At 41.9% G+C, this 22,340-nt stretch overlaps 2 protein-coding genes across 4 annotated transcripts in view; one reads left to right on the top strand and one right to left on the bottom strand.

Annotated features, from left to right (window-relative positions):
• Nucleotides 1-229: 229 nt before the first annotated feature.
• Nucleotides 230-1,438, top strand: LOC147302400 (nuclear receptor subfamily 0 group B member 1-like). Its single transcript, XM_086282673.1, has 2 exons — nucleotides 230-803; nucleotides 1,045-1,438. Exons 1-2 carry the CDS (start codon nucleotides 260-262, stop codon nucleotides 1,275-1,277), a joined length of 777 nt encoding a protein of 258 aa, XP_086138799.1. The 5' UTR covers nucleotides 230-259; the 3' UTR covers nucleotides 1,278-1,438.
• Nucleotides 1,439-12,944: 11,506 nt separating this feature from the next.
• Nucleotides 12,945-22,340, bottom strand: part of LOC147302397 (interleukin-1 receptor accessory protein-like 1-B) — a 346,491-nt gene continuing 337,095 nt past the window's right edge. For 2 of the 3 annotated variants that reach the window (XM_086282654.1, XM_086282652.1), the window contains 2 exons: nucleotides 19,767-19,811; nucleotides 12,945-14,421 (listed from right to left, as the gene is read on the bottom strand). In XM_086282654.1, the coding sequence (XP_086138780.1) occupies nucleotides 13,694-14,421; nucleotides 19,767-19,811 (773 nt within the window). In that variant the 3' untranslated portion in view covers nucleotides 12,945-13,693. The remainder of the gene's footprint in view (nucleotides 14,422-19,766; nucleotides 19,812-22,340) is intronic. The other variant, XM_086282653.1, reaches the window with a different exon arrangement.

The following is a 22,340-nucleotide window of genomic DNA, read 5'->3' as shown; positions in this document are numbered from 1 at the left end:
CTGAAGCCTATAAAACCAAAAAGCATAAGGAGAAACCATTTCCCCCATTCCAATGTTTATTTTCTTTCTTTAAAGTAAGCGTTACTGTTGATGTAGCTATTCATTTGTCTGCTATCATTTTGTCGTCATTTTAATTTGAAAACTGCTAACCGGAAGTATGTTTTTGGTATAGTTTTTTTGGGGGGGGGGGGTGTTGTGCTCCAAGTCTATAAAAAAGATGATACTCGCCATGAAGAGCTCATAATCAGCGTGGGGCGACATGTCGTGTTGTGAGTGTAAAGTCACGCAGGACACGGGGCAGGGCAGCATCCTCTATAGCATCCTCAACAGAGACGCTCTGTGCCCGCAGGCGCGCGAGGACACGACCGCTGCGCACCGGTGTTGCTCCTGCGCGTCCATGAGGAAGCTGGTGGCCATTCGGGCTCCACAGTCCGTGATCAGAGCAGCCTGCGAGGTGCTTCTCAAAACTTTCAGGTTCGTGAAAAACGTGCCGTGTTTTCGGGGTTTGCCAGCCGTTGACCAGCTCCGACTCGTGCGCAACAGCTGGGCGCCCCTGCTGCTCTTGGGCTTGGTGCAGGACTCCGTGGACTTCGACACCGTGGAGACGCAGAAGCCCAGTCTGTTACACGAGATTCTGACGCACGACGCGGGCCGACGAGAGCGCACTGCCGGCGCCGCTCAACACCCTGGGGTGCCTCTCTGTGATGTGCAGAGTATCCAGATGTTTCTGGTGAAGTGCCGAGGACTCACTATCACCGTCAAAGAACACGCGTTTCTGAAAGGAGCGATACTGTTCACCCCGGGTAAGATTACACCCGCACTCAGGCACGAGTGACCCACACGGCTTTGTGTCATAACCCTGCTCTGATAAATATACAGGGTTGAACTAGACCTAAATCTTCCTCTTACTACAAGACACACACACACACACACACACACACACACACACACACACACACACCAACGCATTTATACAGCTGTGGGTTCAGGGTGATTATTTAAACAGCCCAACATGTCTCCCTGTCTGTGTCCGCCTTGTTAAAGTGCCTGAGCTGGAGTGTCAGGAGTACATCCACGCGCTTCAGAGGGAGGCTGAGCGCGCGCTTTATGAGCACGTGGGGAACCGGGGGAACGCGAGCCGGTCCGGCAAGCTTCGCGTGGTCCTGAGCACCCTGCGCGCCGTGGACCCGGACGCGGTGGCGGGACTGTTCCTGAGACCGCTGACTGGGACTAGCAGCATCGACGAACACGTGCTTGCTATGTTTTGTGAGAGGTAAACAGTGGGACTGAATAACAGACGCATTTCATGCAACCATGTTATAGACTGCTACACTTTCACCGTCAGAACGTCTAATGCACTGCTCTGCTGCACATCATGATTTTTATGTTTGTGTGTGGACACTGAGGACAACAGCACATACAGTGACCTTAATAAATGACAGTGATTACCTTCTAGGATCTCCTCGTTGTTTTTGCTTGCTACATTAGGAGGCAGTATTATTCAGACAGGAGCAAACAAATCCCCTAATGGTTCTAAAGAGACTCCACAATGAGACAGCAGACACCCTCAGTAAGAACATACTGCAGTCAAGCTTTTCCCTCCACCTTCAGCTTGACATACACATCAAAAACATCCAGGTCAGACCCTAAAAATCATCTGCGGCTTGAAATCAGTGATATTAAAGCATTCATGAAAATCAGATCCAACGAGAGAGAGAAACAACTAACGACAGCAGACAAACACTGCTCTGCCACAGCTGACAGTTCACTCCACCTCAAGGTGGTTTTCTGAATTGCTTCCTGTTCCTTGAGAACACCAACATGATGGCTCCCAAATGTTCCTATTTTAATTTCATTTCGGCAAAATCTTCATGCAGATCTGTCAGTATCTTTTTAGAGTAACTGAAAGAGGCAGCCTAATCACATAACTGTTTTTAGAACATATAGCTGCTTCACTCACTGCTTCAGACACAAAGTTACAGCAAAAGGATAGGATCAATGTTTCTATCCTCCAAGTCTGGCATGTAGCCCACTGAATTGTGTTAAGTTATTTTCTTGGAATGAAAAAAAAAAAACTGAATATTAGGGCTGTGCGATATGACCAAAATCTCATATCCCGATATAAGACATCTATTGTCCGATAACGATATAAATCACAAAAATGTAACATTTTCTGTAAATTCTATGAATCTCGGGCAGCTCGACTTGCGGGAAGTGTTTCCAGCTGCGCGTCATGTAGCTGGAGTCGAGTGTTTTAACTGATGCATGAAACTATACATTTTTAGACATAAGTTGTTAAGGCCGCCATTTTCTTTGTGAGTATTTATTACACGCCTGTTCTAACGTTTGAGTCTAAAGTTTATTTTTTAAACACCTGGCGGCTCTTTTTTTAGTTCTCATCCGTAAATAATCTGCTCTTTCACGTGATTCAGTTTATTTTGAAAAGTCTCAACAGGATCTTGAGCTTTATTGTGAAAGTTTTATGTGGAACATAAACAAGCGGACGCGCGATGGTGTTACCGTCGTCGTTGTTGCTAACCACAACCCAACACATAAAAACAGGCGCTTGTCCGTCTGTGGTTATATTACATATAAGAGAAAGAGAGAACTTTAAGAAATTAATATAACCACTACAGTGACCATCAAAACGATGAAAAAAATATTGCCGTAAACAGTTTATTTTGCGACACCACGAAACAAACGATAGCGTAAAATGAAACGATATATATCGTTATATCGAACGGCCCTACTGAATATGCTACTATACTAAATGAAAAAAAAAAAATTCTAAAAAATACACGACCATCACACCATTTTTTTTAATGCCCTGTAGCACATTTAAACAACAGAAGTGCTTTTATATTCCAGGTCTAATAATCACCCATGACTTTCTGACATAAATATTTCACTATTTAAAGATTGTCTACGTAAACCAAAGTGTATCTATAATTAGAATTACAGAGTTTTTCCCAAACTCATGAACTCCTTTTATCATATCCGAATTCACACATACGCGGCCCATCATCAACAAAAGGTACGGGTGTCAATTAAAACAGCTGTCAGCTTAGAAAGTAACACACCGGTGGTTTGGGCTCCATCTCTCTCCTCCGACAGCTTTGGTAAACACGTCTCCGCTCAGCGAGAAGCCGCTTGATGCCTCGTTTTTATTAATAGGAACCAGCGCCGAGCGGCTTCTCGTCTCCCTCCTGCTCCCAGGTGTCACGGGATGCTGCTACCTGAGAAAAAACCCAGCTGGAATTAAAGCGCACATAATGATGCTGCAGATTCTCCCTCCTGAGGCACTGCACACTCTGTGTTCATAATGTGAATTAACATTTCCTGTTGAATCATCTCCCCCGGTGCGCACTTAATTCCCATTTTTGCCTCAGCTGGAAGATGAGTTCTGTGTTATTTCAAATCCCAGGACTGGGTGTGATTATGACACGACGATCTGTACTGAACCAGCCGGCTACCGTGTCACATTGTAAAACTGGAGGGGGGGAAGGTTATCGATCCAACTTGATGTGATAGCTTAAGCTGGCTACGATGCATAGAAGTTTCCTAATGGGCTATTTTTGGGGCTGTAGCTAGCAGTTATTTTCATTGTGGATTCATCTCACAGTCAGAGCCACTCGTCACCATATCCAGGGATCAAAGAAAAAAAAACTTTGATGTTTAGGACGATAACTTGACTGATAGCCGATGCCGATACTTGCACATTTTTCTAAAGCTTATTTTTGTTGGCATTTATTCCTATTTTTGTGGCCTATAAACCAAAGCTCTTCATCACGACACTGTCAAATCTCCAAGGGCAGATAAATATTGGCCACGGGATTGGTAATCCGCTGATCAGTAAGCCTGATATTAGCTGATAGTGATATATCATTCAACCCCTAGCTGAAAATTCTGTTTTGAGATAAACTTCAGAAAGGGGCTTTTAAAAACTTTTTCTTTTTTTTGGTTAGAGAGCAAAATATTGGCTTGACCTTGTCCAGGTATTGGCAACTCCAAAAAAAGTAAGAGCCAGGCTCTTGCGGTTAAATGAATACAGTTTGAGTTACACAAGATGCAGACAGTCCTTAGAAAAACACATCTGTATATCTGCACTTTATGAAACTAAAGAGCCTCTTGAACTACTCCCCCTTATTTTGACCACAGTGATCGTTCGACATTTCAGGGAGTTCATGACTAGAAGCTTTTCAATCTTCAAGGCTGCCGGCTCTGCATTATTAAGAGTCAGGTATCAAAGTCTACAAGCTACCAACTTCACATTTCAGCTCCCACGACAATGAGCGTATGCTGAGCACGCGCTTCTGAGTGTGTTCTCCCGGGTCTTTTCTTTCCTTCAGATACATCCTTTCAAGGCAGCAATAGACATTTTAAGCCTGGCCCTGAGTATCAGCACCACATTGTTCCAAGCATTTGCATCGACAGCCTTTTCTCCTCTAAGCTACCGAGTCTAACACCGACTAAGCTCGCCTGAGATCACTGCGCTCTCCTTTCGATGCACGATCTCACACCAGAAACAACACAGCCTGTGGGCGTCAGCGTTAAGCCTCAGAAAAACAAACCACTGTCACAGATAATAAGCCGACGCATGTGGACTCCACACAGATTAGACTTTCCTGACACACGTAACTTACAAATCAATGATCTGATCGAGGGAAACTCAGAAATTAGTGTGATATTAATCAAATCTACAAATCCATCTCGTGAAACTTATTAAATACAGATGCATATCTTATCGTGGTTTTAGGAGCTCGCTGAACATCTTTTGTTTTTGGAAGAAAAGACAGGTTTATGTAAAAAGTTAGCTGTAGAAGTCCTAGTGGTTCTGATAATATAGTATCACATTTTTTAAGGTCCTAAGAAGACAATATAAAAAATACATGAATACACCCCGCCTCTCATCCTACAGTACGACAGCCGGGGCAAGGAATAAAATACATGGACGCACTGAATGTGTCCAAACTGCTGATTATCTAGATTCCAACAGAGGTCCTTCTTCTTAGGCACACCAACGTTTTCAGTGATGAACTACAGTGCGCCCTCAAAAGGAGTACATCAGAGGCACAGCTAAGGTTGAGCAAGCACGTTAGAGAGGCGAGGCTGTGATGTGTAGCAGAGGAACAAAAGGATGCTGAATGTAGTGAAGGAGGACACGCAGAGGGTTGCAGATGATTCACTGTGGTGACAGTAGTGGTCCTTTAGTAGATCCTTAGAGTTTTGCATATTTCAATGTGCATCATGTTTCTATTCAGTTTGTCAACTATGTAACCTTCTGCATTTTTAAGCTTTTTTCCAAAATTATTATGCTGTCACAGTTTGTTCTCACTGGTTTCCTGCAGAGAACTTTACGGCGGGGGGGGGTGTATACATCTCAGTGCTTTCCATAATTTAAATGTCAGAGTGAAAAAACTAAAAAAAACTGCTGTTTCTTTTTGTTTGTTTTTTAAATATGTGTAAGTTAAACCTGCTGATAATACTATACATAACCAGCTGTGTTAATTCAGTTTATTTGTTTGCCAAAATATGGTTTTGAGTCTGAATAACAGTGCTACATAACTGCAGAGCAGCCTCTCTGCTCTCCGTTTCCAAACTTCGACTAACTTCAAATAAAAACAAAAAGAGATATTAGAAGCTCAAATACCTGCTGCCATCCGCCATTTGTCAGCTCATAGAAGACAGCAACCCTGACGCTCTTCTCCTGATCACGTAAGTTCGTCTTTAACACGCTTAACGGAGCTTAATGCGCATAATTAGCATAATGATTGTTAGCTTCTTTCTACCGTGATTTAAATTAAAAATAATAATAAAAAAGTTATACGTTGTTTTTTGTAGTTTTATTTATTTCATATTTATTTATTTTTAGTTTGGTATTTTTTTTTTCTAAAATATTTGGTTCATTTTCAGGTGCTTCCCTGTTTAGATTATATTTTCTTAAATCCAATGACCCCCCCCCCCCCCCCCCCCAAAAAAAAAACGTAATTATTTTAATTTTTTATTTATTTAAATATATGTATGGTCTACTTCCATGCTGTCACATTATCTGATTTTAGCTTTGCTCACAAAGTATCATCTGTCTTAATTCATGCTTTAATTCAGGTAATTTGATGCAGCACAAATAAAGCTGACGCAGCCCATCCTTCGTGATGAATTGACCCGGTGCCGGGTCTGTTATGCGGATCATCCCCATAATAAAAATCATTTCTCGTTTGGGACAAATTAAAAGGGCGTTTTTTTCCCCCCCCTCGCATGTAACCGCAGTAGTTTATCTAACAGCAGCGCGCTGCCTCACAGGGAAATGTGCAGCCCTCCATTCACCACAATTATAGCTTCCAAACGGCGAAAAGATTTCAGCTGGAGCAATTTACTGAAGATGTGTGCGATTTTTATCATGACTCAATGATCTAACCCATCACTCCACTTTTCCCTCATAATGGCTCAAATTGGTTCCTTTGCTCCCGGCATGCCTTGCGAGGATGGGTCTCTGCTAAGGGTGCAGAGCGACAAACCACCAGCAGATGGCAGCGTTTCACTTTGAATGTCCTAAGGTGGCCGCTTTGCTGCCTGCAGCTGCTAATTGTGAAACAGATGGATAGAAATTGGCTCAAAATCAGTGCAACATTTGTATTTATATATATATGTATATATATTTATGATTCTTATAAGTGGGCATGGTTTCACATACTATTTCTGCTGCCTTCCTTTAAGACATGAAAACAACAGCTTCCTTTGATAAGCCAGCCGCATCCAGAGCTGATCGATACCCAGCACTCACCTCGCAGCGCAGACATCCACACTGCTGCAAAAGTAATAAATAATTAAAGAAAGAGCCACTGTTGCAGGAAGCAGCAGTGAACTGAAGCCATCAGTGATCCATGACTGGCATCCTACACACACACACACACACACACACACACACACACACACAGTCACTCACATGTGCCATCCTGAACCATGGTGAGTTCAGTATGACTCCAAAACTGGGTTAACAGCTGCCTGTATGTACTCTCCCAATGCTTTCAGCTCCGTCTCTCTCTCTCAAACACACAATTGGCCCGGTTCTTCAAGTGGAAGGTATGTCACACAGGGCACAGAGCACCAAGCTCGGAGTAACAAGGCCCTGTGGGACACGAGGGGGGGTTGGTATACCTGCCAGAGTGAGTAATACTCTTCACCAGGGTGTGTGTGTGTGGAGAGGAGGAAACAAAACATCTGTGCATGAACAGTATGTACATGATCTGCTCTCTATCCCGACCATGTTTTGTTCAGGGATCCTGTTATTGCTGTGACACTGTAACGAAGTGAAAATGATTTTATTTGTGCTTGTGTTTGGGGGTGTGAGGCCCCCCCACCCCCTTTTTTCCCCACAGACACACACCATATGGCAACATGTCAGCTCGGATAAAAACATCTGGCGCCTTTCGGTGTTCACATATGCACAGATGATTAGAGTGTGGTTCAATGCTATAGACGTGAAGGCCACGGGGAACGTATTATTTCTCTAGTTTGGCACCAGCTCCGTGTGCGTGTGTCTGTGTGAGTCTGTGTGTGTGAGTCTGTGTGTGTGAGTGCATGACGCAGGATGCAGGATGCAGCTGGCTCCACACGGGGGGGAAAAAAGGCACTGACTCATCCAGTCCAGCTACTCTCACCTTCTTCTTCTCCATCTTCTCCAGCTTTTCTTTTCCATTCTGGGAAAAAAAGAAGTTCACACAGCCGATCTGTCAGAGAAAAAGATTCGATTCAACCATCAATCCTGAAATTGGTTGTGTTTAAGGCTGGAGATTGATGTGTTTCGATGATTTAGGCGCACACTGATGTCATTTCAGTTTTTTTTTAAATGTTAAGTGATGTTGTGCTTTAGGTTAAAGTCAGACAAAGGTTTCCGCCTCCACACAGAACTGTGGTGGGATTTAGCAGCAGAGCTAAGACGCCTACGTTTTAGAGACACGGGAGACGGTGAGTGGTGTCACGAAACAGCACAAGGTGCAGCAGCACCATCTGAAAACATCTGTGGTTCAATTTCGGGCATCTGCTTTAATCACTGAAGTCGATTGGACGAGACATAACCCAACCCTCTAGGTCCCCAGTGTCTGTCATTCTCTCTCTCGCATGTTGAACATAACAGCAGACAGTCTGGTTCCAGTCCTGTGCAAAAGATTTGAACAACCACTTAATTCTTTATATTTTGCCAGGCTTGCTTTGTACATTGGCTGCTTTTTCACTTGTTTCACTGCATCATTTTCGAGGGATTTGTTTTAAGTTTTGGTTCACTGATCAATCATTCAAACACAACAACAACACCTAAGTCGAGGGATGAACCAGTGTTGTCTATACTTAACAGATAATTTAGCAAAGAACACTTTGCTTCTAGCAGCTTGTCAAAAACACGTTATTTGTTCTAATTTCTTTAGTTGAATTTATGAAAAATATCAAGGATAAAACAGTCTGACAAACATAAAATGGTATTTTTGCACTATTAAGATGAATCCCAAAGAGCTATTAACTGAAAACCTTTCACATCTCAGCAGGGTGTGCAACGTGTCCTTAAAAAATACGAGGGAGCTTGACAAAAAAAGAAGTGGCAGATGGACAGTATCTGAAAGTCAAGTCCTTAAGAAATAAAGCACAGGACCCGAGAGATTTAATTCTGATTCATCTGCTGTTCATTGAAGTCTCATCAAAAATATTCTCAGTGCAAGGGTCAAAAATCCATTCTTAATGAAGGCAAACAGGGAGAAAAGGCTGAGGTATCCCAGATTATTCCAGAAATTGAGTGAATTTATTAGGTCTGGTGGAGTGATGAACCCTAATGTGGTTCAGGTCAGGATAGAGTATCTGCAGCCCTCTGTAACACACGGTGGAGGCTGTGCCATGGTTTGTGGCTGCATTTCAGCCAGTGGTGTTGGAGACCCACAATGCAATTCCACCTGGACAGCACCTCAACAGCTTCATTTTTCAGCATTATTGCAAACGGTACCTGAGTAGAAAAGCACCTAGTGTTACATTATCAGTCATGGATTGGCCTCTGCAGAGCTCGGACCTCAACATTACTGAAGCAGTGTGGGATCATGTTGACAGAGAACAGAAGAAAAGGCAGAGCTTTGAATGTCCTTCAGGAAGTCTGGAGAACTATTCCTGAAGACTCCTTAAAGACATGACAAGTGTGACTGTGCTGGAGAATAAATGTCATCATACCAAATATTGACTTTCAGGCTCATTAAATCTCTACAGTTATTTTTATACACTGTATTTCCATATACATTTTCAGATATTTCAACAAATCACTGTTTTCCTAACAAGAAATGTAAATTGCACCAAAGAGCTGGTTGGTTAAATATCCTGTCTGAATGAGCCTGACATTTGCGCCTCCTTCACATAATGCTCTGAGGAGTAAATGCTCCACTTGTGCTATAACAGCTTTAGAGTGCTCCAGAGGTGCTAGCTTCCTACTCCGACAGAAGCTGGAGATATTCCTAATAAATAACAGCTCAACTTCACTATAACATAAGTCTTTCTATTTCATTTGGCTTACAACTGCTCAACCCGAACCAGCTTCTTTTCATTGAAGACGAGTAGCCGGGGCTGAGTAACGCTGTCTGGCAGAATCTTCGTGATTCTCCCCCCGCCCCATGTGCTTTTGGGTTTTTCTCCTTCTCTCCTCCGCTGTTGCTTTGATCACAGCAAACAAGTAAATGGCTGCACTACGGGCACAACGCTCTGAGGCAGAGGAGAGTGGGAGAAGAAGAATAAAATAGTGTCTGCCTGCCTCGAAGCATGCCGAAAGACAAAGCATCCAGTTTTCTTAGAGACATTAAATGTGACAGTTTCACTGAGCAAACTTGCTTGTAGTTTCCAGTGGACTAATTCCCACTGGAAAAAAAGATCCACTTACATAAATGAAGCTGCACCTTTGAATCGTTCCTACAAACAGCCTGACACAGTGACATATATTATTCTCGCTGCAAAAATCGCACTTTGAGTCGAAACAAAAATCCCGAGACGTGTTCAAAAGGTGCTTGATAAATGTGTCTAGTACTTGAGCAGCAAATCCATTTCCTGCTCTGCGTGTCTGCTGCCAAAAGTGCATTAAGGTCAAACAACAATCAGGCTGTGGAGGGGGGATTAAAGTGTTCCTCAATGCAGTGACTTGATTTAGTCTTATTCTAAAATGAGGCCGGTTCTGATTCAGTCTCTGAGTGGAATAAGGAGACTTATTGATTGTTGTTTCAAGGTTTTACGGCAGACGCGAGAGTTATGGCGGTCGGGGCCGTTATCGGCTCTCTGCCAAGAAAAGGGATCCGGGCGCCGTCAGCAAACTATGCCGGCGCTCCATAAACAAAGTGAGCTGGGTGGCATTTTTCTCTTTCTTTCTTCTTTCAGCAAACAAAACCCACTCTGCACACACAGCATACACAACAACTGAGAAGTAACATTACCATAAATGTGGTTTTATTAATAATAACAGTATCTCTTTTAATGAACATTGCAGATACATAATAGAAAATAAATCAGAAAACAGGAAAGACGTCGTCTCACGAGTCGTGAAAGTGCCTGGAATAATTCTGTGCTATATATTGTCGTTGTTATTCATCACCGTTTGTCACCGTGTCACTCGTCAAAACCACGCCAGCCACCAGAAAAGCTCCCAATTCGTCGTTGTGAAACAATAGTGCGTATCACCCCCCCCCGCTAAGAAAAAGTTTGCATTCCCACGGCTTCCCAAAAGCTGGAGCGCTGAGCATCGGACTCCAGTCGAACTCTCTCTTGGATTGGACGCGTAGCATTTCTACTTTGAGAGGCGTTGTGAATAATGACCACCGGTTTTCATGAATATGGCTAGATTGTCTTCATCTTAATCGTGTTATTGTCTTGATCATATTTACACAATGCCACATCAAAGAGCACAATACACTCTAATCCGTGTTACTTTTGGCAGGAGGGACAGGTGGAGTGGATAAAAGCAGGCCTGGCTCTCAATGATTTGTAGGGTGACTGAAAAAAAAAAAAAAAAAAAAGAGTCAAAATGCAAAATTCTCAGCTTACAGAAAAAATCCAGGAATCATCTGAAATATAGTTTTTGAAAATAGATGGCGGGGGTGGGGGGGCAGAACACAAATGTAATTTATTGTTTAAAGATTCATAACATTGCATATTTTATGGCACTAAGTTAAACATCTATGAGATGCTGCAGGTATTTTAGTATGAGGTTAGTTTGTGTGTGTGCGTGTGTTTTTTTTTTAAAGAGATCAAATATTATGGCACAGCTGCAGGAGGAGTAAGTGCACAGGCTGCCTTCATGGGTCTGAGTCACAGGCTGCATATAGAAGATGGACAAAGCCTTTGCGTCTCAAACGTAAGTGCCAGTGCAGAAAAGCATTCCTGCTAATGGCCAGGTGGAGACGACTCCTCTGGCTGTGAAAAGAACTCAGGAAAAAATGACCGTACCTGTCGCATGAGCTGCACTCTCAGGAAACCTTTATGGTCTCGATCGCTGTGTCAAGATGATTAAATGGAATGTGGGTGAAAAAGTGCCAAATTACAACAACAGTCATCTCAAGGCGCTTTTTACTGCGAGGTGCAGACCCAAATTTGGGAGAAACCCCCCGGAAAATGGAAAGCTTCCTGTCGCCTCTCGTGAGCACACACTCGGTGACGGTGGGAAGGAAAAACTCCCTTTTAACAGGAAGAAACCTCTGGCAGTGTGAGCGTTCACGTTCCTCAGTTTCAGATCCATCGCTGGCTTGACTTGCAAAGGTTCGCAACATCAAAATACCGACATTTCAAATCTTACTATGCGAGAACAGATCTGAACTGCATGACACTGTACCAGTTTCGTGACTGAGAATGGTAGGCTTTAGCTTGCTTTGATCTAATGTAGCATCTCTACTGTAGTTATATATAAACTGAGACTGAATTAGCATTTTTTAAAATAAATTCTTGTCACTGTTAAGCATTAATTATATCGTCTGGAAGGGATTGATTCTAAAAGGCTATTGGTTTTCAGGTGGTTATTGGTCATTAGCTCAAAAAATATAATCCTCTAAATGTTACTTTCATACTAAGAACTACACATCTCATAAGTTAGCACGTTTCTGCACGGTATCTTCCGACTCATTTTGAAATGAAAGGCTTACCGCCGCTGCCCTCTGAGTGAGATGTGCAAGGCCTGTTTTTATTTATCAGAGAGCGCGCCTCAACTCACTTCCACTGACATGGTGGACGGCAAACGAATAACAGCTGTCATCTGAGAGCAAATGAATAAGTGAGATTAGCCCTGGACAGCCTTGTTTGGTCCTACAGAGGAAAGCAGGTGGACTTAATGCTTCAGGTGACCGTGGATGTCATGGCTTGCCTCCTCCGTCCGCGCTGACATCATCGATAGCTACTTCCACTGTGAAGCGCCGAGATGAGATCGACAGATGTAACAAGTCTGCCGCGCTGCTGTGAGCGGTGCGTTTGAAATGCCGAAACTCCCCTCTCCCCCCCTTTGTAACGACGAAAACACAAACGTCTTCTGTTTTTTAATATAAGGGTAAGACATTTAGTGAACGACCTATTGATTTTCGTGAGCTATGCAGTTCCACGTAAACGTTTTTCTTATTTTTTTTCTTTTACTAGATATTTCCCCAACTCCTTCTGTCAGAAATGTCATAACTTCTCTAAGCAAATATCCCTCAGTTACAAAAATAGACTTTTCTTTTTTCATAAAATAATACACATAATTACTTCGCAGTGATATAATCTTTTTGTTAAGGTAAATAGCAAGGCTGTTTTAAAAGTAAATATTGTGAGAGAAACAGAGATGTGAAGCCTAGCACCATATTCCTCAACCCCCCCCCCCCTCCCCCTCCCCACAACCACCCACCCACCTGCACAGGTACGACTCCTCCGAAAGCATTCGATGAATTAGGGGAAACCCACTACCCCCCACCCTCCCCATGTGTTTTCTGGACTCCAAGTTTTGCATATTCTGGTTGAGGCCAGATTCTCAACCCTGAAACTCAAATCCAAATCTTACTCGTCTCCCGAAGGCTGTGACTTGTATTCCCAACCCCATTAAAAATAAAAAGAATTAACCGCCCCCCCCCCAAAAAAAAACTTTAGAAACTACACCAGAAAAACAAATGAAAAAAATAAAGGTAACAACGGTTTAACCGACACGTCTCACAGGCCTTCACTGCTTCACTTTTTGTACAAACTGAAAGAAAAGAATAAAAACATAAAATAATAAAAATGAGTCCCAAAGAAAGAAGAAACAAGTCCCAAAACACTGTTGCTACAAAGAATTAGAAAAACGTATGTACAGGACCCTGTATTCCTCGACTCTCGGGGTAAATGATCATAGGTGTTGGCTTGTGTTACGTGAGTGTTTATACAGGCATACAAAAAAAGTTCTCCTTGCTTCTTCTTCTTCTTTTTTTGTTGATGTTCAGTTTCAATAAAAGCTCGAATTGGACAAAAAACAAACAAACAAACAAACAAAAAAGAAAACATTGCCACCACCTTCTCCAGCAGTTTGAAGCCCCTCCCCTCCTTCGGTTGTTTCCTGGTGCAAAATTCAACAGCAGCAAGTAGCTTAGTGCCATTTAGGTTCACCTGGCTCCTTTCAGGGTCTGAGTGCCAGTGGTTAGTCCTCCCTGTGACAGACATCATAAAGATCCACAGTCTACCCCGCCCGGCGCTGTCACCATATAACGCTAGATATACTGGTCTCTCTGGGAAGCAGCGGCAGCATGGCGTTGTTGCCGTGGGCCTCCTCCAGGCTCTGCTGCCGGGGTGACTTGGACTGCGGCCGCTGTCCGTTGATGAGCGTCATGGGGATGTTGCAGTAGGTGTGCTGGTTGCCTAGCGAGGACAGCGGCGGGAGCGTGCCGCCTTGTGGCAGGTCGTAGTCGTAGCTACGGTAATAGTGTTTCTGCCTCATCTGGGTGTGGCAAGAGTTGTGAAAGGTCGAGCGTAAGTCCGGGTGCGCCGTCGCCATGGCGGTGGAGGTGGCCGCCGCCATGGAGATGGCCGAGACGGTCTGGAGCTCCCCGAAGGGGCCCTGCTCGCTGACGTCCAGCACCTGCTCGTGGGAGATGCTCAGGGGCTCCATGCGCTTGAAGGGCATTTCATACAGCAGCTGCTTCCAGAACTTGGAGGTGAGCTTGTTGCTGGACGGTCCGCGCCACTTGATGACCGTGAGCATCTTGATGGTGTGTTTGAGGGCCTCCACTTCCTGGTAGTTCATGATGCCGCGCAGCTCGGCACACTCGATCAGGATTACTTTGATCTCGCCGGTCACCAGCATGTTGCGCAGCCGCGTCTCCAGCTCAAAGATGCTCCACCCCCTCCGCACCACATAGCTGGGGGTCATGACGATGATGAGCCGCTTGCTCTGGTCCACGCAGCGCGCTACGTCCTCGATGTAGGCTGGATTCACAGACAGAGAGACAGAAAAGTATATCTTTTGATGAATCAGCACGATCCTATATAGACATTATTTGTTTCTGTTAGCCAGAGACTGTATATAAAAGATGAATGTAACCTCCTGCTCTAAAAACTGAAGCCTGTGCACAAGTCATCTGCAAACTCATCAGCTAGTCTAGAGCTTTTGGTTTTTGGTGCTTACAGTGTAGCAGATAATGGCTCATTCTTCTACTTTATGCAACAGGCATAATTTATAAATGCAAGTAAATATAAATGATTTAAAGACCTGAGTTATTTTCAAATTCTAGCCTTTCATTTCTAGATTCCATCTCAACAAAACTGTTCTATTTTCCACACAGACCTCAAATCTTTGCTAAAACATGATTGGTCAATAGAACGCGGCCTGCATGTGGACAACTGGAAATGAGGATACCTCTGACACTAAAAATCTCATTCCTTGCCTACAGATTATATACATTCATACACTGTTCAGTTTAAGGAACATTTTGAAATCAAATTAGATCTCAGTCAACCTACAGAGGGCAGAATTCAAAGACAGCTTGAAAATGAAAGGGAAAAAATTATCCCTAAGTCTAGTACACAAAATTGTACTCAGTAGTTTTTATGACACCCATGTGCTTGAATGCATGGCTGACAACACTGGGGCATGCACCCTAATGAGACCAAACAGTGTCCTGGGGATCTCCTCTCAGATCTGGACCAGGGCATCACTAAACTCCTGGACAGTCTGAGGTACAAACTAGTAGCGTGGGATGGACCAAAACATAGGCTACGTTCACACTGCAGGCGAAAGTGCATCAAATCCAACTTTTTTGACCCTATGCGATCCATATCCGATCATGGTATGACAGTGTGAACGGCACAAATCCGATATTTTCAAATCCGATCTGGTACTGAATCTGATACATATCCGATGTTTCAGAAAGCAACTGCTGTTTGAACGGTCAGGTCGCATTAAATCCGTCTTTTACGTCACCGACACAAGACAGACGCCAATTATCAGCTCCGGAGAAGCGCCCGATAAGACATCGCGAACGCTTCCTGGCCATCCAGTGTAGATGTCAGTGAAACTGTTGGGAAGACAACGTTGGAGAAACGTGAACATTTTATTTGTACTGTATAATCTGCAGATTCTGACAGAAGTCTGCAATCATCCTTTGAAGCACCGCTCCTCTCTAAAACAGCAATAAGGATAATTATTAGGTTATTTACATTATTATGTGAATAACAAAATAACTTAAAGTAAAAATTGGGAAACGTAAAGTCCGAAGTCTTTATATTAAGGACCATCAGTCAAACAATATTGTTGTGTGTGACGTCTTGTTTTGCGCATGCGGGCCGCTTTGAGGGTTCACACTAGAGCGCGTTTGCTGTCGCATTTTATTTGTAGTGTGAACAAGCAGACAAAAGAATCGGATTTGATCAAAAAATCGGAATTGAGCATTAAGACCTGCAGAGTGAACGTAGCCATAATGTGCCAGAGGTTTCGGCTATTGGATGTGAGCATGGAGACCAGTCAATGGAATCAATTCCTTCATACTCCAGGAACTGCCTTATTACTCTTGCCACATGTGTCCGGGCATTGTCATGCACTGGGAGGAACCCAGGGCCCACTGTAAACAGTAAATGAACTGGTTCTTATTTCGCGCTTTTCTACTCTGAGTGCTCAAACCTGCTCTACCACCTGAGCTACAGTCACTCTACCAGTGTAGGGTCTGACAATGGATCCAAAGATTTCATCCCGTTGACTAATGGCAATCAGAGTGCCGTTACCTCACCTGTAGAGGTCAGTGCATGACGCAGTACTGACCCACTACCAAAACAGTCTATCTGGATGATGTTACAGGCAGCATAACATTCTCAAAGGCTTCTGTAGACCCTTTCACGTCTCTCACATCTTCTCAGGGTGAACCTGCTGACATCTGTGAAAAGCACAAATTGCCAATGATGGACCTGCCAATTCTGCTATTCTGTGGCAAATACCAGTCAGGTATGATGGTGGGCAGTGAGCACACGGCCCACTAGAAGATGTCAGGCTCTCAGACTGCCCTCCTGAAGTCTGTTTCTGATTGTTTGGCCAGACACATTCACACCAGTGGCTCTGGCAGTGCTCATCCTGTTCTCCCTTGCACAAAAGAGACGATACCGATCCTGTTGATGGGTTAATGGCCTTCTATGGTCCTGTTCAGCTCTCCTAGAGTAACTTTCCATCTCCTTTGATTGGGAGGTAAAGGAGTTGGACTACCTGTGTAACCTCTGTGGGGTCCAGCTATTGCCTCATACTACCACCAGTGACAATGACCCTAACCAAATGCAAAGCTAGTGAAAAAAAACAGTCAGAGAAAGTTAGGAGAGCAAAAAATGTCAGTGACCTCCACCTGTAAAACCCTTCCTGTTTTGGGGGTTGTCTCATTGTTGCTCCTCTAGTGCACTTGTTAATTTCATTAACACCAAAGCAAAGAAACAACCAGGAACAACTATGGTTAGCTGACTCGACGCTAAACTTTGTTTAAAAAGTATTCCTTTAATTTTTTTGAACAGTGTATTTATGTAGACCTTTGTTTAACGAGATCAATGCAAAAATGTATTAAACTCGTCAATTCAAACAGCCTGCAGGGGGCAGAAGCCTGATTGTTTCGAAGTCGACACAATACAATAATAAAATAAACATATTTTTATGGTCTCAGGCACTGCTCTTATTTAATTGATTTGATTTGATTGAAATAACAACACAGCGACACCCAAAGCGGTCAACTGCAGCTTTTGCTATCCAGCAGTGGCTACATCCATCTTTTACACACAGTCCAAACATTAAATCCATTTCTATTTTTAATTGTGCTCATTTGTTCAATCAAAACAAACTGTAATTGTACATGAAACTACAGAGAGCTAATATGTGATGAAAATATGCTGAAACACATTACACAGGCTATTTGAAGAACTCTCTTGGCCTCATAGCGGCTTCTTACCCAACAGCTTCCTTTTTATCAAAATTTCAAACAAACAAGTCCAATTACCAGACGAAAAAGTGTGACGTTTAGGGGGGAAAAACAAAAAAGACCGAAAGCTGAGGACGTGAAACAAACATCACACATCTGACAGATTCTAAAATGTATCGCTGCTAAATTATTCCACCATCTGGCGTCAGGATACTGAGGCATAAAGTGAAGATAAAATAGATTTGTGATTATAGATCCTCACTTAAATAAACAGCTATAGTCTATGCCGCATTTAATAAGAAGATGTACTTGTAGTAACAAGAGGCTTTAGATTCAGAGCTTAGCGAGACACCACTGTCAGCTTCGACTCATATCTATCATATACAGTAAATACAGTATTGTGTTTAATCAGCTGCTTGTGTTGTGATGAATGGGAAGAAGTGTTTCCACAGACCTGTCCTCTATGTGTGTGCAGCTAATGCTTCCTTTTAGCCTTTCTTGGCCGAGACAAAGACCAAGTGTCTCCTCACTGGAAGTTAGACGGGATTAACTGGGCTTTACCTCCCAATCAAAGCCCATGACCCTTGTGTGTGTGTGTGTGTGTGGGAGAGAGAGTATCTCGGCATGTCTGCTGGTCTTTAAGAGACCAGCAGACATGAGAATGAGCTGCTTCTTTCAAGTCGCTCTGCCCGAGGCTTTGCGATGAGAGCGATCTGATTAGAGTAAACTTAGATTTGAAGTCGCTCTTTTCATCGACACAACAAGTTGGTCTCTTTACTGTTTGGTAATTGGTCCTCATGGGCTAATTTGCCACAATGTGTCCCTGAAGCTTAAAGTCTTCACTTTGGGTTTATTCAGTTTAGGTTAAACTAAGTTTTTCCATCTTATCGTGACTAAAACAAACATGAAGGGATAAATAAATGGATACAGTATCATTAGCTAATGAGTAGAAGATTCATTTTAATGTTTTGAATTGATTAAAGTGAAAGTAAATCTGCCCTCTCGAGGGTTGCGGCGTGATAAAACTTTATAGCTTTATAGATTAAATCCCCCCTTTCAGAGATTTTACAAGCTTTACAATCAAACTGTTGCATGAGCAATAATTGATTCACATCTGCATAAAACCTAAATTACACGGGGCAGGAAATCACAGTGGCTCTGCTCTCGATTGTTTGTCTCTGAAAGAAAACAATAATAATGTTAAAAAAAAGTCTAAAGTGCAAATAGCCCAGATCAATAAGATTAGCTATGTGGGAAATAAATGTCTTCCTACTTTGAGTGTTTTGCAGCAGATGCCCCTCCCACTGCCCCCTAACCAAAATACACAATTTCTGTAGAAAATTACACCTCAATTTCACTTCTTTTTACTGCAGTCGGATATTTTGAGCTTGAATACAATTTTTGAAAACATTTTGTGACTGACAACCTCAGTCCAGTCCATCTAATTTAAAAAAACACAATAAAGAAACATGCAGAGGAAATGAGCTGTGTTTATTCTTATGCATTGGTAACGCTTTATACTAATGGACACAGTAACTTACACAGTTACTAATACGTTTATCAGCTGTTCCAGAATAAGTACTGATCCAGAACTTAAAAATGAAACAATAAGTAAGAGGGAATAATAAGGATATGAACGGTGCCGTTACCGATATTTGATGACTTAGAAATTTGAAACGCTGCTATTGGAAGATTTTTTTTTCTCTCTGAGACACATATAACATAAACAGATTATTTATTTTCTCATTCATACCCAACTTGGCTCTGATTAGTTGGCTGCTGTGTTTGTGGTGTTACAAACACACATTAGTTACAGGAAATTTACAGAGCGGTGGACAAACTATGCAATGTCAGCACTCCTGAGAAGGATGTAGGGTGTTTCTAACATCTTCTTTCATTTTATAATTGTTGCCAGTCACTATAAACACAGATACTGATAGACTGAAAGATAGCCAATATCAACCAATAATATCGGCCTGTTAATAAATTGGTCAGCTCAACAGATGACGCGCTAACATGTAGTATTTCTCAGCTCAATGCTTATTATCTATAGTGAAATTCTGGACCATAGTGATTATAAAAACTTTGAAAAATACTAATTAATGATTAACAAGATGTCAGGCTACTGATTCCTCATGTTTATGTCCTTTATTGTAAAGTGTTACCAAAGACTGTATAAGCTGCACTCAATGGCTACTACATAACTTTTAAATGCTCTCAAAGATCAAAGATTTATCTAAAAACAAACATTTTTTTCAGTCAGAACAATCATGTCAAAGCCTTTTAATACAAAGTGCAGCCACAATCACTTTCTACATTACTGATCTGATCAGAAAGTCTTTGTCGGAGTGTGTCGGCACGAGCGTTAAAGATCTGGGGAAGAAGTACCTCTAAGTAGTCTTGTGTCATCCTGGAAATGATCATTGGTGAAACCTAAACATAGATATTTACATTCAAAGGTCGATTAAAAGAACATTTGTTTACATTAAAAACAATTGTGTGAATGCGGGGACATGGCTCTGGCATAAACTGTGTTTCTCCACTGATGCGCTGGTAGCGATTGTGAAACGATAAGCACGCTGATCAGTTTATTCCAGTTTAATATGGGACACGTAGCATAAAAAAGCAAAGGACTTGGACATAGTTCAGCCAAGACTTGTTACTTCTGGTATATGTTAAAAAAAATACTCAGTGTGCACTAGATGAGTATGTCAGAAACGTATAACAGTGGTATAATACGTTCACCCAGCATACTGTGGCATTACATGTTACAATCAGCAGCTCAGGAGAAAGATTGTTGACACACGCTGACGTCCCAAATGGCCAAACTGTGTTTATCTATAGCTGTGGATTACACTTTATTATATCAGCTGTTGAGATGCTAATACATTCCCAATGGGAGCTAAATGTTTATACATAGACATGATAAACCAGCAAGCTGTGCCACCGAGCTGCAACTGTGGCAGATGTACTTCAGATTTCTCTCCATCCTTGCATTTTTATGCCATTTTTCCCATATTACAACAGTCCCCCTGTATGGAGCATGTAATCACAGCAAGGGATTTGGTTTACAACCTTTGCACAATTCCACTGAGGAGGAGCATAATTAGTAATGGTGCTATGTGCAGGAAAGACAGGCAGTTGCAAGTATTCAAACGGATGCTAATAACATCATGATACCGAGCTCATCTTTGCGATCAGTTAATCAAAGATAAGCACAGGGCACGGTGAGAGGCTCCATTAGAAATATACTGTGGTAAAACATGCATTAATATCCATGCATAAAGAGATTTTTGATTGTACGGCTGACATCGTTACATAGCAGCATGCAGAGGCACACTTTGTATTGAGCTGGATTAGAAACATGGACCGTAATAACAGGGTTGACTCCTCCTGATAATTATGTTGCATATGTGATATAGGTTATTATGCCTCCCACAGGCTTAAAATGGTGCAGATCATGCACTTTAAATGCTAAAGCAGATAAATAATTAACCAGTATGTACAGCCCTTGCCTAGCATTTCAATGTTTTATGTTGCCTACTTGAAGTTATAATTTATATACTGTACCTTAATCTACTTATTAAATCAAGAATATACATAAAGTAGAAATATGAAGTGGAATAAAATTGAAGTAAAGTACATGTACTTTCATATATCCTGTTGACAACTGGTTGGATACTCACATTAAAAGTGGCTAAAGTTTCAAATAATTATGCCTCAAAGTGTCTCAAAACAATTTATGTGAGCCAAAAACTCGGGCTTCAGACAACGTTAAACACATGATTTCAAAGGTTTGGTCTTGCTTTGTTCCGTTGTAACAGACAGGTCTGTATAACAAGGCAGAGCTTACAAGCACTGACTGCGGAAGCCAGTCGAGGGGCAGCCTATCAGAAGACACAGCTTGTTTTGGATTGAAATGTGGAATAAAGGTTAAGTTTACGATAAATAAATAAAAGTTGAGATAAATAAGAATTCGTTTTTCTGTTTAAATAATCAACAACTGTACAACCAGTTTTTCACTGATCAGTTTTTGTATTTGATTCATTAAAATGTTATGAAAATGTTTAACAGGGGTGGACCCCTCAGGCTAGCCAAGCTAAACTGCAGTCGTTTTTTCAGAGGCACTTGTAACATTGCTGGCAAACTTTAAAAGGTTCACGGAATTGTGCTTAAAAATCCTCGTAAGTCGAACCCTCGTTCTAAGGTGCCTTTCCAAGATCACCCCCTAAAATAATCACATCGCATCGTATCAAATATTGCACATCCTTTCATATTGTATCATATATGCAACCCAAAGTTACTGCACACAGGATTAATGGATACAATTAAATGCCTTTTTTATTTTTTATAAATAGTGCAAGTGGTCGCTGCCTTAGATACAGCTTTTAATACTGGAACACAATTTTCTGACTATGAGCGAAATATTTTGAAGATAACTTAATTCATGGTCCCCTTATAAATAATAAAAAAAATAGTATTATTTTAGAATTCTTGTAATAAAATTTTGATCCAGCAGGTTTTTAAAGTGGGTTTGGTTGAGTTTCCCTTCAGGTAGAAGCAGTTAAATAGTCAACCTTTTATCCCTTAATTTTCATATGTCACAATCTTGATTCACTATTTTATCCATCTATTCCATTAGCAATCCATTTCATATCCCCATCTTTGGTGCCCTTTTATTGACTACATGTAGTGCTTAGACGTTACACGAGGAAGTGGTTTCTTTTAGGAGTATAATACTTAAAGAGGTTGTTCAGAACTGAACTGGTACTAGCATAATTCGTTTCTTGCTTACGTGAGGTTGGGCTAGCTATGTCCCATGATTTAATACTTAGCCATATATTCTCTCTTATAAATGTTGCCTTTAAAGGAAACTAAAGACTAAAACTGAAATTAAATGAATAAATAACACTAAACAAACTCTAAGCTACAACACTTTTAGCATACTCATCAACTTTTGCT

Source organism: Aulonocara sp. 'chitande type north' Nkhata Bay, linkage group LG23 (assembly GCF_057382095.1).
Source record: "Aulonocara sp. 'chitande type north' Nkhata Bay isolate Kocher_YH1m ecotype deep benthic linkage group LG23, A_spYH_male_GT1.1, whole genome shotgun sequence".
NCBI classification, from domain to species: domain Eukaryota; kingdom Metazoa; phylum Chordata; class Actinopteri; order Cichliformes; family Cichlidae; genus Aulonocara; species Aulonocara sp. 'chitande type north' Nkhata Bay.
This window is presented reverse-complemented; position numbering and strand designations above follow the sequence as displayed.